We start from the raw sequence: 15,196 nt of genomic DNA on the forward strand, positions 1-15,196 counted from the left end.
ATGAGCAAGAACAGGAGCTGACTCTCTCCCTTTATGTAACACCAATTTAAACAGTTGCAACATTTTTAACTCTTTTACTGAACTTTAACTTTTAACTGAACATTAACTCTAATTATTTAACTGAAAAGTGATACTACTGGGTTTTTAGGAAAACTGGCCAAGTTCTTTTCTGATGTAGTCTTCTCCGAAGTAGTTCCTTCAGGGCACACTGGATCTCGAGTTATCGTTAGCGGCAAAGGCTACACGTCTTTTACCTACAAATTCTTTCACATGCTTCCAGAAGATTCTCTGGCATCCAGCCAACTGTGTAACTGGAAACTGATCACATGATTCAACAGCCAATGAAATTACTTGTAAACAACACAATTATGCTTGGCTCAGATTGCATGTCTTCCACATAGAACCCATAAAATTGGATGCCATCCAGTCTACCCCAGGGTAAACAACTTCGCATATTTGGTCAACACAGGAAGCTTCAGATCACAGTTCCCAGACCAAATCCTGACTCCGAGCAGTTTTGTGACCTGCATCTGGTTTTAATTATAAGTTTGATCAAAACCCCAGCATGCTTAACTCAGCCAGAATAGCCCTTTTAAACCCAATGTTGCCATTATTGTCAAAATCATTGTTGGAGTCGGTGTGTAATTTTGCCTACTTCTTCAAAATAATGGTGCCAAATATCTCATCTCAGCCTCAACTCCGCTTTCCTGCCTGTTCTCCAAAACCCGTCAACCCATTACGAGTTAAAGATCTGCCTATTTACTCAATGTCCCGGCATTCACTGCATTCTGGGGTAGTGAATTCCACAGACTCTCAACCCTATGAAAGAAGTAATTTCTCATCTGTTTTAAATCTGCTACCCGTTATCCTAAAACTATGAACTCTGGTTCTAGATTGCCCCACAAGCAGGAACATCCTCTCTACCTCTATCCTGTCAATCCCCTTCAGCATCTCAATTAGATCTCCTCTCTTCTAAACTGAGTATAGGCCTAAACTGCTTGGCCTCACTTCATAAGACAAACCCCTCATCTCTGGAATCAAACTAATGAACCTCCTCTGAACGGCCTCTAATGCAACTACATCCCCCCCGCCCCCTCATGTAAGGAGACCAAAACTACACAATACTCCAGGTGTGGTCTCACTGATACTTTGTACAGTAGCAGCAATACTTTTTATATTCTCTCCATTTAGATAATAAGTTGCCTTTCAATTTTTTTGATCAAAATGGATAACCTCTCACCTATCCACATTAAACTCCATTTGGCCCCCTCATCCATATCCATTTGTACCTTTCTTATTTCATTATTGCAACCTACTATCCCAGTGTGCTGATGTCCACTTTTGATTTACTGTCTCCTCCCATTCTGCAACACCTCCTGCCAGAAGTTGTAAGCGGCCATTTGGGGGATGTGCTGTGATAATCTGACCCAGGTTCAGGCACCAAAAGCCTGCAGCTGCCTTTGGATCTTTCTCCATCCGTTCTGTTCTTGTTAATAAATTGCTCCCCTGAGCTGAAGCCAGCTCCTGCACCTTAACGTCGACGCTTCTTTATTAATTTGGTTCTTTTTACCCAATTTTTAGCCTAACAACCTGACTGCTTTACTGGTGAATCACTTCTCTATTTGGACTTAGCCTCCAGAACTCGCTTTCATTATTTTGGGTGCTCATTTTACCCTTTTTAAGAATATATATTTTGATCAAAGGCTTCTCATTTTATACAGATAACACAAACTCAGATTGCTCCAGTACAGCAAGATCATTTTCAAACAGGTACATATAGAAAGAGAGAAAAAAGAAAATTACCACCCCAATTGATTTGGATTATTCATTGTCTCCAGCACCTCCCACCCCACAAATAATAAAAGGAATATGAAGGATGGGGGTGGTAACAGGATACAGCCCCAATTGGCTCAGCGATACACAACCAAACTCACAGGATAGTGGTGACAGCCGGAGAACTTGTGGAAAACTGAGTAGGAGTAAACTAGACAATGTGGAGCCCAGAAATTTAAGATAAGGGTCCCATACTCTGAAACGTATCTGATTTAGCTGTAAGTAAGCAAGTCAAGATTTCCATGGGTATACATTCCAGAATGATTTAATGCTAACTCTGAATTGAACAGGGCTTATCACTAATCCATGAACAAAGGATATTCTTTCCTGCTCCAAATATTAAGTAAAAAATATTGCACAACCTTTTCCCATTCACATTACTGATCATTTTTGTCTGGGAGACCCAGTGACAGCTGCAAGGGATTGAACTCTATGGCCGTTATCAAAGATCCTCCCAGCTTTTTAAGAACATTAAATTAATAGGCTTTAATCTTGACACAACTGAAAACAATGCAGGTAATGCCCCCCCTGTCCACCTTGCATTTCTAGCTCAAAGGATACAGTGGGGTCAAACCTGTGCCACAGCTTGGAGTAATATGCAAGTGGTGCAATATCTTGAGCTGAAATTCTTCTGTTCTATTATAACCTGAAATTTTATAAGCACATTCCTAAAAGAAGGGGTTAAAATCCTTGAATGAAGTGGAGTTTCCCTGTGAATGAAGTGGAGTTTCCCTGTGAATGAAGTGGAGTTTCCCTGTGAATTAAGTACAGCACAGCTCCCTGGGAAGTTGCTATGAAGATGCATTTCCTGCACTTACAAATGGGCAGCACAAACAAGTTGACCAAGAGATAAAAGGTTGAGAACTCTGACCACAAGGTGGTAGACATAACACTGATATATGTTGATATATGTTTCGATATTGAATGTTGGGGTTTGGGGTGCAGGCTGCTCGTTTAAGAGTGTGAGTCAGGTGACCCCTCGGCAAATTAGCTCATAATTTCAGTTTATAATAGAGCTAATTGCCCAGGGGTCACCTGATCCACACTCTTAAAAGGGCAGCCTGAATAAACACACACCTTTTAAATAAAGAACTCCGAGTGTTCAAGCTATCAAGCTTACCTTGTGATTCTTTATGCATCCTTAGTCCATAGGGGCATTCATAACTGGTGACGACGTTGCTCCACAGTCTACGCATTCCCCTTGCATTCCGTTCCAGTGAAGGGGGAGAAGATTGAGTATTACCCTACACTTTGAAGAACGCTAAACAATGGGGAGTCCCCCTGAATGGGTAGTAAGTTCCAACCGTTATTTCATTTTGAACAGTGTTCAGGGCGAGGTAGGATTAGCCTGGCGAGGCGGGCACTGAGGGGACATGGGTGGCTATCAGCGATGGTGAAAGTTTTGGGCCTAGTCTCCTGTGGAAGTGGACGCCAAGGGGACTCAGGCTACAGTCGATGGTGGGGAAGTAGTGTTAACCACAATGGCTATCATCAATCATTAAGGAGGAGATGAATGGGCATTAGGAAAGACAAAGCTCAATCCACCATTGTCAGCATGGTTTTATGAAGGGCAAGTCATACTTGACAAACTTGCTTGAATTCTTTGAGAACATAACCAGCCAGGTGGATATCGGGGAACCCGTGGATGTGGTATATCTGGACTTCCAGAAGGCGTTTGACAAGATGCCGCATAAAAGACTGATTCAGAAGGTGCGATCACGGGATTTGGGGGTAGAGTATGAGTTGCATTGAGGATCAGCTGACTGACAAAAAGTAGAGGATCTGGATAAATGGGTCCTTTTCTGGCTGGCGAAATGTAACTCGTGGGGTGCCGCAGGAGTCAATACTCGGACCTCACCTGTTTACAATTTATATAAACTGCAAACACGGACAGAGTAAAACATAGCAAAATTTACTAATATAGGTGGGAATGCAGACAGTGAAGAGGATATAATTTGATATGATTTGGAAGAGGGAACATAAGATCATAAGAAATAGGAGCGGGAGTAGGCCATCTAGCCCCTCAAGCCTGCTCCGCCATTCAATAAGATCATGGCTGATCTGATAGTGGGTTCAGTTCCACTTACCCGCCCGCTCTCCATAACCCTTAATTCCCTTAATGGTTAAAAATCTATCTATCTGTGACTTAAAACAGTTATCTGTGGCATAACTATAGGGTTCATGGTGGGAGATATAGGAAGGATATCAGAGGTAGGTTCTTTACGCAGAGAGTGGTTGGGGTGTGGAATGGACTGCCTGCAGTGATAGTGGAGTCAGACACTTTAGGAACATTTAAGTGGTTATTGGATAGGCACATGGAGCACACCAGGATGATAGGGAGTGGGATAGCTTGATCTTGGTTTCAGATAAAGCTCGGCACAACATCGTGGGCCGAAGGGCCTGTTCTGTGCTGTACTGTTCTACGTTCTATATTAAACACATTTAACGAGGTAGCCTCTACTGCTTCATTGGGCAGAGAATTCCAAAGATTCACTACCCTCTGGGAGAAGAAGTTCCTCCTCAACTCTGTTCTAAATTGACTCCCCCGTATTTTGAGGCTATGCCCCCAGTTCTTGTTTCCATTGTAAGCGGAAATAACCTCGCTGCTTCCACCCTGTCTGAATGTATCTCCAAATTTGCAGATGATACAAAGTTGGATGGGAGGGTGAGCTCTGAGGAGGCTGCAGAGATGCTTCAGTTAATTTGGTAAGAAGTTTAACAACACCAGGTTAAAGTCCAACAGGTTTATTTGGTAGCAAAAGCCACACAAGCTTTCGGAGCTCTAAGCCCCTTCTTCAGGTGAGTGGGAATTCTGTTCACAAACAGAGCTTATAAAGACACAGACTCAATTTACATGAATAACAGTTGGAATGCGAATACTTACAACTAATCAAGTCTTTAAGAAACAAAACAATGTGAGTGGAGAGAGCATCAAGACAGGCTAAAAAGATGTGTATTGTCTCCAGACAAGACAGCCAGTGAAACTCTGCAGGTCCACGCAACTGTGGGGGTTACAAATAGTGTGACATGAACCCAATATCCCGGTTGAGGCCGTCCTCGTGTGTGCGGAACTTGGCTATCAGTTTCTGCTCAGCGACTCTGCGCTGTCGTGTGTCGTGAAGGCCGCCTTGGAGAACGCTTACCCGAATATCAGAGGCCGAATGCCCGTGACCGCTGAAGTGCTCCCCAACAGGAAGAGAACAGTCTTGCCTGGTGATTGTCGAGCGGTGTTCATTCATCCGTTGTCGCAGCATCTGCATAGTTTCCCCAATGTACCATGCCTCGGGACATCCTTTCTTGCAGCGTATCAGGTAGACAACGTTGGCCGAATTGCAAGAGTATGTACCGTGTACCTGGTGGATGGTGTTCTCACGTGAGATGATGGCATCTGTGTCGATGATCCGGCACGTCTTGCAGAGGTTGCTGTGGCAGGGTTGTGTGGTGTCATGGTCACTGTTCTCCTGAAGGCTGGGTAGTTTGCTGCGGACAATGGTCTGTTTGAGGTTGTGCGGTTGTTTGAAGGCAAGAAGTGGGGGTGTGGGGATGGCCTTGGCGAGATGTTCGTCTTCATCAATGACATGTTGAAGGCTCCGGAGGAGATGCCGTAGCTTCTTCGCTCCGGGGAAGTACTGGACAACGAAGGGTACTCTGTCCACTGTGTCCCGTGTTTGTCTTCTGAGGAGGTCGGTGCGGTTTTTCGCTGTGGCGCGTTGGAACTGTTGATCAATGAGTCGAGCGCCATATCCTGTTCTCATAAGAACAGGATATGGCGCTCGACTCATTGATCAACAGTTCCAACGCGCCACAGCGAAAAACCGCACCGACCTCCTCAGAAGACAAACACGGGACACAGTGGACAGAGTACCCTTCGTTGTCCAGTACTTCCCCGGAGCGGAGAAGCTACGGCATCTCCTCCGGAGCCTTCAACATGTCATTGATGAAGACGAACATCTCGCCAAGGCCATCCCCACACCCCCACTTCTTGCCATCAAACAACCGCACAACCTCAAACAGACCATTGTCCGCAGCAAACTACCCAGCCTCCAGGAGAACAGTGACCATGACACCACACAACCCTGCCACAGCAACCTCTGCAAGACGTGCCGGATCATCGACACAGATGCCATCATCTCACGTGAGAACACCATCCACCAGGTACACGGTACATACTCTTGCAATTCGGCCAACGTTGTCTACCTGATACGCTGCAAGAAAGGATGTCCCGAGGCATGGTACATTGGGGAAGCTATGCAGACGCTGCGACAATGGATGAATGAACACCGCTCGACAATCACCAGGCAAGACTGTTCTCTTCCTGTTGGGGAGCACTTCAGTGGTCACGGGCATTCGGCCTCTGATATTCGGGTAAGCGTTCTCCAAGGCGGCCTTCGCGACACACGACAGCGCAGAGTCGCTGAGCAGAAACTGATAGCCAAGTTCCGCACACACGAGGACGGCCTCAACCAGGATATTGGGTTCATGTCACACTATTTGTAACCCCCACAGTTGCGTGGACCTGCAGAGTTTCACTGGCTGTCTTGTCTGGAGACAATACACATCTTTTTAGCCTGTCTTGATGCTCTCTCCACTCACATTGTTTTGTTTCTTAAAGACTTGATTAGTTGTAAGTATTCGCATTCCAACTGTTATTCATGTAAATTGAGTCTGTGTCTTTATAAGCTCTGTTTGTGAACAGAATTCCCACTCACCTGAAGAAGGGGCTTAGAGCTCCGAAAGCTTGTGTGGCTTTTGCTACCAAATAAACCTGTTGGACTTTAACCTGGTGTTGTTAAACTCCTTACTGTGTTTACCCCAGTCCAACGCCGGCATCTCCACATCAGTTAATTTGGACAGACTGTGTGTGTGGATATCTGCATGGCAGATGCAGCATTATGTGGATAAATATAAGGTTATCCACTTTGGGAGCAATAATAGATTATTACTTGAACTGGTGTAAATTGAGAGGTGGGTACTCAGCGAGACCTTGGAGTCCTTGTGCATCAGTTGCTGAAAGTAAGCACGCAGGTACAGCAGACAGAAGGTAAGTGGTATGTTGGCCTTCATAGCGAGAGGATTTGAGTATAGGGATATTTTGCTGCAATTGTATAGGGTGTTGGTGAGGCCACACCTGGAGTATTGTGTGTAGTTTTGGTGTCCTTATCTCAGGGATGATGTCCTTGCTATAGAGGGAGTGCAGCGAAGGTATACCAGGCTGATTCCTGGGATGGCAGGTCTGACATATGAGACTAAATTGGTTAGGATTATATTCACTGGAGTTTAGAAGAGTGAGAGGAGATCTCATAGAAACTTAAAATTCTAACAGGGTTAGACAGGGTAGATGCAGAAAGAATGTTCCCAATGTGGGGGAGTCCAGAACTGGGGGTCATAGTTTGAGGATAAGGGGTAAACCTTTTAGAACTGAGGTGAGGAGAAATTTCTTCACCCCAGAAGGTGGTGAATGTGTGGAGTTCACTACCACAAAACATTGTTGAGGCCAAAACGTCTGATTTCAAGAAGAAGTTAGATATAGTTCTTGGGGCTAAAGGGATCAAGGAATATGTGAGGAAGGGGGGGAATCGGGATGTGGAATTTGATGATCAGCCAGGATCAAAATGAATGGCGGGGCAAGCTCGGAGGGCCGAATGGCCTACTCCTGCTTCCAGTTTCTGTTTCTATCATCGTTTTACAGATGGATATAGGCTTGGAGAATGGGCCAAAGTTTGTCAGATGGAGTTTAATGTGGTTTAATGAGGTTATCCATTTTGGCAGAAAAAATAGGAAAATTACCACCTAACTGGAAAGCAGATTCAAAATGCATCTGGACAGAGGGATCTGGGTGTCTGTTTATGAATTGCAGAAAGTCGGTATGCAGGTGCAGCATGTAATAAAAAAGGCAAATGGGACGGTAGCATTTATTGCAAAAGGACTGGAGTTTAAGAGAAAGTAATAGGGTGTTGGTGAGACCACATGTGGAGTATTGTGTCCAGTTTTGGTCTCCTTATTTGAGGAAGGATGTGGTATTGGAGGCAGCTCAGAGGAGGTTCACTAGATTGATTCCAGGGATGAAAAACATGAGAGATAAACAATTTGAGCGTATACTCGCTGGAATTTAGAAGGATGGGGGGAGATCTGATCAAGGTGTATAAAATTTTAAAAGGGATTGATCAAGTAAGTGTAGACCAAATGGTTCCTCTTATGGGCAACCTAGAACAAGAGGTCACAGGTATAGGCGGTTGATTTAACACTTGAGATGAGGAAGAACTACTTCTCGCTGAGGGTGGTGAATTTGTGGAACTCACTGTCACATAGTGTGGTAGAGTCTGAATCAGTTAATGGTCTCGAGAGAGAGAGAGACATATTTCTAATAAAAAAGAGGGATAAGGGAAACAGGTGCGGTGGTGGATTGGAGGCCAGGAAGAGATCAGACTTGATCTGATTGAATGGCAGATTAGGCCCAAAGGGCTGAATTGTCTAATTTTGCTTCTAATTCCTATGTTCCTCCCAGTTCTCCCCCTGACGCCTCTCCTTACGCTCTAGTGGTTAGCACTGCTGCTTCATGTGCCAGGGAGCTGGGTTCAATTCCTGGCTTGGGGTCACTGTAGGTCCAGGGTCTGTACGTTCTATGTCGGCGTGGGTTTCCTCTTGGTGCTCTGGTTTTCTCCCACAGTCAGAAAGATGTGCAGGTTAGGTGCAATGTCTATGCTAGATTCTCCCATAGTGTATCTGCGTGTGGCGACTAGGGAATTTTCACAGTAAAAAAAACGATGTCGCCCGCCCACCCTGCCCATTTTGCCTGCCTCGTGACCCCCCCCCCACCCCACCCCACCGGGCTGGCCCACCCTTGCCCTCGCCCCCTCCCGGGCCTGCCCTTGCCCCCCCCGTCCACCCCGCCTTCCTGGTAATTTTACAAATCTCAGGTATTTATGGTGGCAAATATACGTCAAAGATATAATTCTTACTTAGAAGGGATTGTCAAATTTTAAAACCTTTGCTTTTATATTGAAAACATTTTGCATATTTGTTTGGAAATGCCCTGAGCAAGTAGATCAATGAATGTCAAATAATTCAGTAAAACGGAATTGAAATTGATTAATGTTTTATGATCACACTCTAGGCACCTCCCATGAGATCAAGAATTTTTGTTCGAGAATCAGGCTGCTGAAGATTTTTGGCACCAGCACCGAGGAAGATCGCAGTAACGTGGACAATGTTCACTGTACAGAAGTACAGCAAGTGAAGAGGCTGCTGGAGGATACAAATGTGTGCAGGGTATGTGTTCTTTTGACTTGTGTTTGATAGCTAAAATAAAACTGTCTAAAGGCTGTGACTTTACATTTTTAAAATTCCTATTTCTCTGCTCTGTGTGAACAAGGCTGCTCTTGTGAAGGAGGGAACCAAAAGAGTCAGCCTCAAAGTCATCCTGAATGAGGGCTTCTCACAAAAGGTCACGGGCAATTGAGACTGAGAAGTTGATGCTCCCTCCCAACTGCAGGAGCTGCCTGAGAGCCCCCTCCATCCTACTCAATCACCGCTGCATTGAGGGAGAAGATCTCGAAGCTGTTGCAGGCAGAAGAATGAGCAGCCCTTCACCAGAGAGTGGAGGTGCTGAAGACAGATCATAAAGCTTCAAACCCTAGGGACTTCACTGTCATTTGCCTCCCCTTCTGTGGCTCAAACAGCATGAAGTGGGGAGCTGATGTGTAAATTGGTGTTGGGTCTCTGGCCTCTCAGAACAGCACTAATGATTTCCTATCATTGTTTGAGTGGCAGCATGGGCTGCAGGAGCTCCAACAACAGCGAGACACAGACACCTCTGGACACCTGCACCTAAATTGATGGCAAGGTCATGAATTCAAAATAATTGAGTATCAGCTGAATGCTGCATCATTTGTGACTTTGAAGAACAATTACATGCAGAAGTAGATCAAAATGACTGCAGTGTTTAGAGCTAGAAACTAGAAGTTTAACTGGAACCTCAATGAAGGGTGATTCTCCGAGTTCTATAGTTGTGAAACATTGATCTGTCATTGATTTCACTCAGGTTCAATTGCTGGGTGGGATTGAGATCCCAGAACGACTGTGTGATTCTGTCCATGGCCAGAGGACTAGTTCCTTACTCAGTGTCTGGCTTTTGGAATATCGGGCTCTGAGATGCTCCAGGATACCCCGTCTGGGCAGTGAGGGTACTGCAAGATCAGCACCATCAGCCAAAGAGTTGTGGAAGATATCCAGTCAGACCCACATCTTGATGTCGTCAATTATTGTACATTTCCTGAGGGTGTTGCTGAATTTACATTTTTAAGTGTTTAAGCACTGTTTAATTTGTGCATTTAAGTCTTGTGAAGAAAGTGTTTTATTTATGCATTGTTTAATTTATGTATTTCTAATAATTTGAAACTCAGTTGGCATCTCTTTCAGCTTCAGTGATTTTTCACAAAGCCTTACTTAGTGATGGGTTTGCATTTCCCAATTCAATTGGGGGAATTCAAATTCAATAGTTGTAAAAGAGGGCTCTGGTTGTAAATCAAAGGCACGCCTACCACACCTTGCACATTTTCATCCATTCAAAATAAAACACCTGGAACATCTTGCAACAAATCTTACATTTTTTCAATGATTATTACATTTTGCCTTTAAACTAAAGAGGCACTGGACCCTCTGTGTTTGGTCAGTATCCTGATAATACTCTGTCTCCACCAAAACCTTTATCTTTGTCGATTGGAAGAAAATCCACCACCATCAGAATATCTGTCTGTGAAACTGTCAAGTTTGTTAGGGATGTCTGCTTTTTGTGTGGATATTGGCACTTGTCCGTGGCTGTTAATTACATTGGATTGGGAGTTTGTAAATCTCCCACCCAAATAAAATTAAACAATGTATTACTTTGGTCCAAAAGCAAAATACTGCAGGTGCTGGAAATCCGAGATTAAAAACAGAAAATGTAAATGTTCAGCAGATCAGGAGCAGAGAATTAATAGCCGCGATTCTCTGGGGAAAATGTGGTCCTGCCGGTGCCACCGGTTCCACCCTCCCTACAGAATTGACGCCCCCTGCTGACAAGGGAAACACTACCAATCCCCTCAGAAAAGGACCATCATCCCCCACCTCTGTAAAATAGGATTTCCCCCTATAGCACGCAGGCACGAGGGTGAGCCGCGACCTCCACTTCTACAGCAGTGCCAATGGTGCACTGAGCCTAGTAATGACCCTGGTGCATTGGACCCTTGGGGAGAGGTCAAGGAGGTAAGTGAAGTGCCCTCTGCCATTTCTAGGCTGGGGGTTTCTTGGCTGGACTTCCCCTTCTAGCCCTAGGAAACCTAAAGATCATTCCTGGCATAGTGATTTCAGACATCTCATTAATCAAATCTTCATTCCTATCTGTCAACTGTAGAAAACTTTGAAATGGCCTGGTCACTTTAATCTGGACACCCTCTGCACTTCCAAATCCCAGCAGCACTCCATTCTGCAGAAGCCCTTTTCCTCTAAGAAGCTGCAGGTGTGAGAAGATCCCTTTCAAGTTCTCTGACTAAAAGAATTCAGCCACTTTCACAAGGGGGGAAATTTTGTGTTCCTGTTCTTGGTGGGAGTGAAAAATCTCATTTTATCATTTTGCAGCCAAAAATTTGTTTTTACATTTTGCAATCAAAGCATGGGGACATGGCAGCATTATGCAGCCCTCCACAATCACAGTGTCAGGTGAGCTTCCATTTCAATCCATTGGTCATTTTCTCCCCAGCTTTTCTGATATTTTGGTTATTTCATTTTTTTAAAGGCAATTCTACGGCAGATAAAAGCAGTGTTTATTTTTTACACCATCAACAATGTAGCCTGAGAGAGCTAAAGTATTCTTGAACTGAACTTAAACATTAAACAGGCACTCTTTAATATGTGATTATGCAAAACAGGAAATCTGATACTAGCTTTGGGTCCAGATAATCTGAAAAACCTGCAAAACTTAACAATGGCTCTTTTTACTAAAACATACATTTAGAATAAGAGTATATTACATGTATTCAGTACATATAAAACACTAGTGGAGTTGATACAGAACAGTTCCCACTCAGGCAAATAGCAGAAAACTAGCTCCTGTTTCACTCCTATTTTCAGCCGTGGCATCAAGTATTTTTCATTTGGACCTGTACGCAGTCACAAATGGAGTTCTGAACCCTCTGGTCCTCCCAGCAGGAACAGTACAGTATGATGAGTCAGTCAGGTATAGGATAGCAGGTTGACATTATAGGAACCATCCACCTGTGGACAGGATAAAGTAAAGATGTTTCCTTCAAATTCGGTCTGCATCTCAATTCCTTGTCCTTTTTCTAATCTTTCAATAATCTTTCTTTTCCTCCCTTGCAGCTCTTTACCTGACTTCATATCTCATACTCTAACATTCAGGGTAAGCATGCGATAATGTGAATGAACAGAAACTGGTTGAACACATACTACACAGTAAATTATACTAGAAATGGATTTCTCAAGAACCCACTCAGATGTTAGTATTCACTGAGTTACACAACCTCTTTAAACACTCCTTAACAAGGGATTCCAATTCTATATTTCCAAAGATCTCATCTCGGAACTTTCTCAAAGCCCCTCAGAATCACTGTTCAGGGTTTGTTCCTCAGTTGTTCTCCTGAGCCTTGACTGCCTGGAGACTGCTCACCACCACACTTGAGCCTGGAGCCTCTTCCCCCTGTTTCTAAACACCCAGTCACTTAGGATTTTGTGAGCCCCAATTCTTGGCTGCACTGAGCTATCAATGGCTCCCAAGGCTCCTTCTGAGCACCAGAGCTACCAAATGACACAGTGGGCTTCAGTGAGACCCCAACTCAGCTCCTCAGAGCTAACAGCAACATTTCAGCTTCAAGAAGCTTCTTCCCTCGCTCCTGACTCAGATTGACCCTTGAATTGATCTAGGTGGCCTATCAACATTGTCCCAACTTTGGTACTGGCAGGAACTAATGTAACAGCCTTGGAACATCCTCTCCCCTTAAACCTACAATGTCCATAGACTGTGAACTTACACAGCACACACTGACATAATGAATTGAATTCATTATATTGACAAGCTGGCAGATTGCAGTGGGCATTGAAACATATCCTCTCTGAGCAACATTTTTCCTTTTAAACAACATCCTAATGTTGAGGCTGCTGTTTAGACTGAATAAATATAACATTTATCTGGAGTGGTCTGCCTCTTTTAAACTTGCATTGAGGGAAAGATAAAAATACTCACATCAAACCGTCCAACTCGGTTGGTTGTTGGATTGTTTCGGACCATTTCAGTTAACACCCACATCTGCTGAACACTGGAAGCTACAACCTCTGGATCTGGTAGTCCCTGTGAAAGGACATTTATAGTTGAATAAATGAACAAAGTGCAGTGACTGCACCTTACACTCCGTATCCATGTTTGTAATTTAGTAGACCTTTTCACACAATTTCATGCTGTTCTTTACCATGGTCCTTCAATTCAAAATGGCTCTCTCCTCTCACTTCTTCAGTGTTGCAATTAGCTATTTTTCTCCTCCATACTTTCCTCCTATAATGTCTTCCTTCCTGCAAGTCCTGTTGTCATTGCATCAGTGACTTCCCCTTTGTACTGCCTGCTTCTTCATACTTACTTTATTTCAATCCATTTAGCTTTTTCATGGTTCTTGCTCATTGTGCATTTTCTTTTTCCAGATCAGCTATGACATAATGGAATGGCGAAACAGGCTTGAAGAGCTGAATGGTCCACATCTTTTCCCATGTCTTCTACTATAGCATGATAACATAGAGCAAAAAGCTTTCTTTCAATAAAACTGACCACTTCTAGCTCAGTGCTGAGCAAGTGGTGAAGAACAGGAAGCGGGAGCAGGAATGTGGAAGGTGGGTGATACAATGCATGGAGAACAGTACATGGAGCAGGTGGATTACATGATTCATTTCGTAAAACATTAACATAAATCCAAAAATTAACACAATCCTGCAGTAGCTGAATACATCTCTAACCAATTATGGATAACAAAACTTGTACACCTTGCTGACATTTTTAAACCTGCAAAAATACACAATCTGTCATTACAAGGGAGCAATGTAACCATAGTTGAAGTAAGTGACTAGATTGCACCATTTGGGAAGAAATTTGGAAAACCAGACTGAGCAATGGAGTTTCAGAAATGTTCCCGCTGTTGATAGTTTCTGGATGTAAACACAATGAGAATTGTTTCTGTGAAAGAAAGAATCATTGCTCCTCTTACAATATTGGCAGAATACTTCAGTGTCTATTTTGAAAATATAAACACAGGCAAGGACGATAGGCACAAAAACAGAAAATGCTGGTAAATCTCAGCAGGTCTGACAGTATCTGTGAAGAAAGAACAGCGCTGACATTTCAAGTCAAAGTATGATTGGGGTTGGGATCTATTTTCAATGTGCAGAACAGAAGCAGGGTTGGTGGGACTGTGCTGCCAGTGCTCACTGAAAATTATGTTTCAGGATAAACACCTTCCCAGTTTTGGTGATCTGTTGCTGCAATGTATGTGTTAATAAGAGTTTATAAAATAAGTGATGAAAAATTGTTGCTATCTTTCCGAAATGTCACTTTCTGCTAATGTCAGCAATGAAGATGAAGAGCAGATCCCACCTGGAAGTGCAGAATGATTTACAAGCATCACTGTCATACATCACACAAGGATAGATAGACAATTTTGAGAAACAGGCACACCCTTCTCACTGATATCTGGAAGCATTTATTTTCTTAAACCGTGTTATAGCAATGTTTTTACATGCAGCACTTTCACATTATATGCTGTAACTTGCCCTGTCCTGAAATCCAAAATCCAGTTGGCTGGGAATTTTTTGAGCAGGTCCCAAAACACTCAGACTCGACACTGGTGGCATTGCAACAGATTGTGACATAGGAAAGAGAAACAAGGCAGAGGAAGAAATGTTGGCTAATTAGATAGGAACTAAGATTAAAAATCAAAGCCTTCCACAGTGGTACAGCAGCACATTTCTGGGAAAAGAAATTGTTCAGTTTTTACATTGAATGTTTTCCCAGCCTAGACCTTTTGCTAGTGTTAATTCTGATTCCTGTGTTCAACTGTGACCAGGTGCTGTGTTTTCCTGTCTACTGTCACTATGGCCCCCATCACCTGCCATTTTCTGTCCTCACTCCATTTGCAGCTTGTTTTATACAGTGCAGTAGTTTGGAAACATGGAAGATACCAGCTGGAATTCTCCGGCCGTTCACGCCAGTGGGATTCTCCGGCCCCGCCAGCAGCGCGCCCCTGCCCATGGGTTTTGCAGTGGCATGGGGTGATATCAATGGGAAATCCCATTGACAATGGTGGGACCAGAGGATCCTGCCACTGTTGAA

At 43.8% G+C, this 15,196-nt stretch overlaps 1 protein-coding gene across 4 annotated transcripts in view; it reads right to left on the minus strand.

Annotated features, from left to right (window-relative positions):
- Positions 1-10,423: 10,423 nt before the first annotated feature.
- The window catches only part of nicn1 (nicolin 1), a 28,028-nt gene continuing 23,255 nt past the window's right edge, over positions 10,424-15,196 (minus strand). For 3 of the 4 annotated variants that reach the window (XM_078203113.1, XM_078203096.1, XM_078203103.1), the window contains 2 exons: positions 13,070-13,174; positions 11,612-12,084 (listed from right to left, as the gene is read on the minus strand). In XM_078203113.1, the coding sequence (XP_078059239.1) occupies positions 12,043-12,084; positions 13,070-13,174 (147 nt within the window). In that variant the 3' untranslated portion in view covers positions 11,612-12,042. Of the gene's footprint in view, positions 12,085-13,069; positions 13,175-15,196 lie in introns of all 4 variants that reach the window. The other variant, XM_078203095.1, reaches the window with a different exon arrangement.

This window comes from Mustelus asterias, chromosome 3 (assembly GCF_964213995.1).
Source record: "Mustelus asterias chromosome 3, sMusAst1.hap1.1, whole genome shotgun sequence".
NCBI lineage: Eukaryota > Metazoa > Chordata > Chondrichthyes > Carcharhiniformes > Triakidae > Mustelus > Mustelus asterias.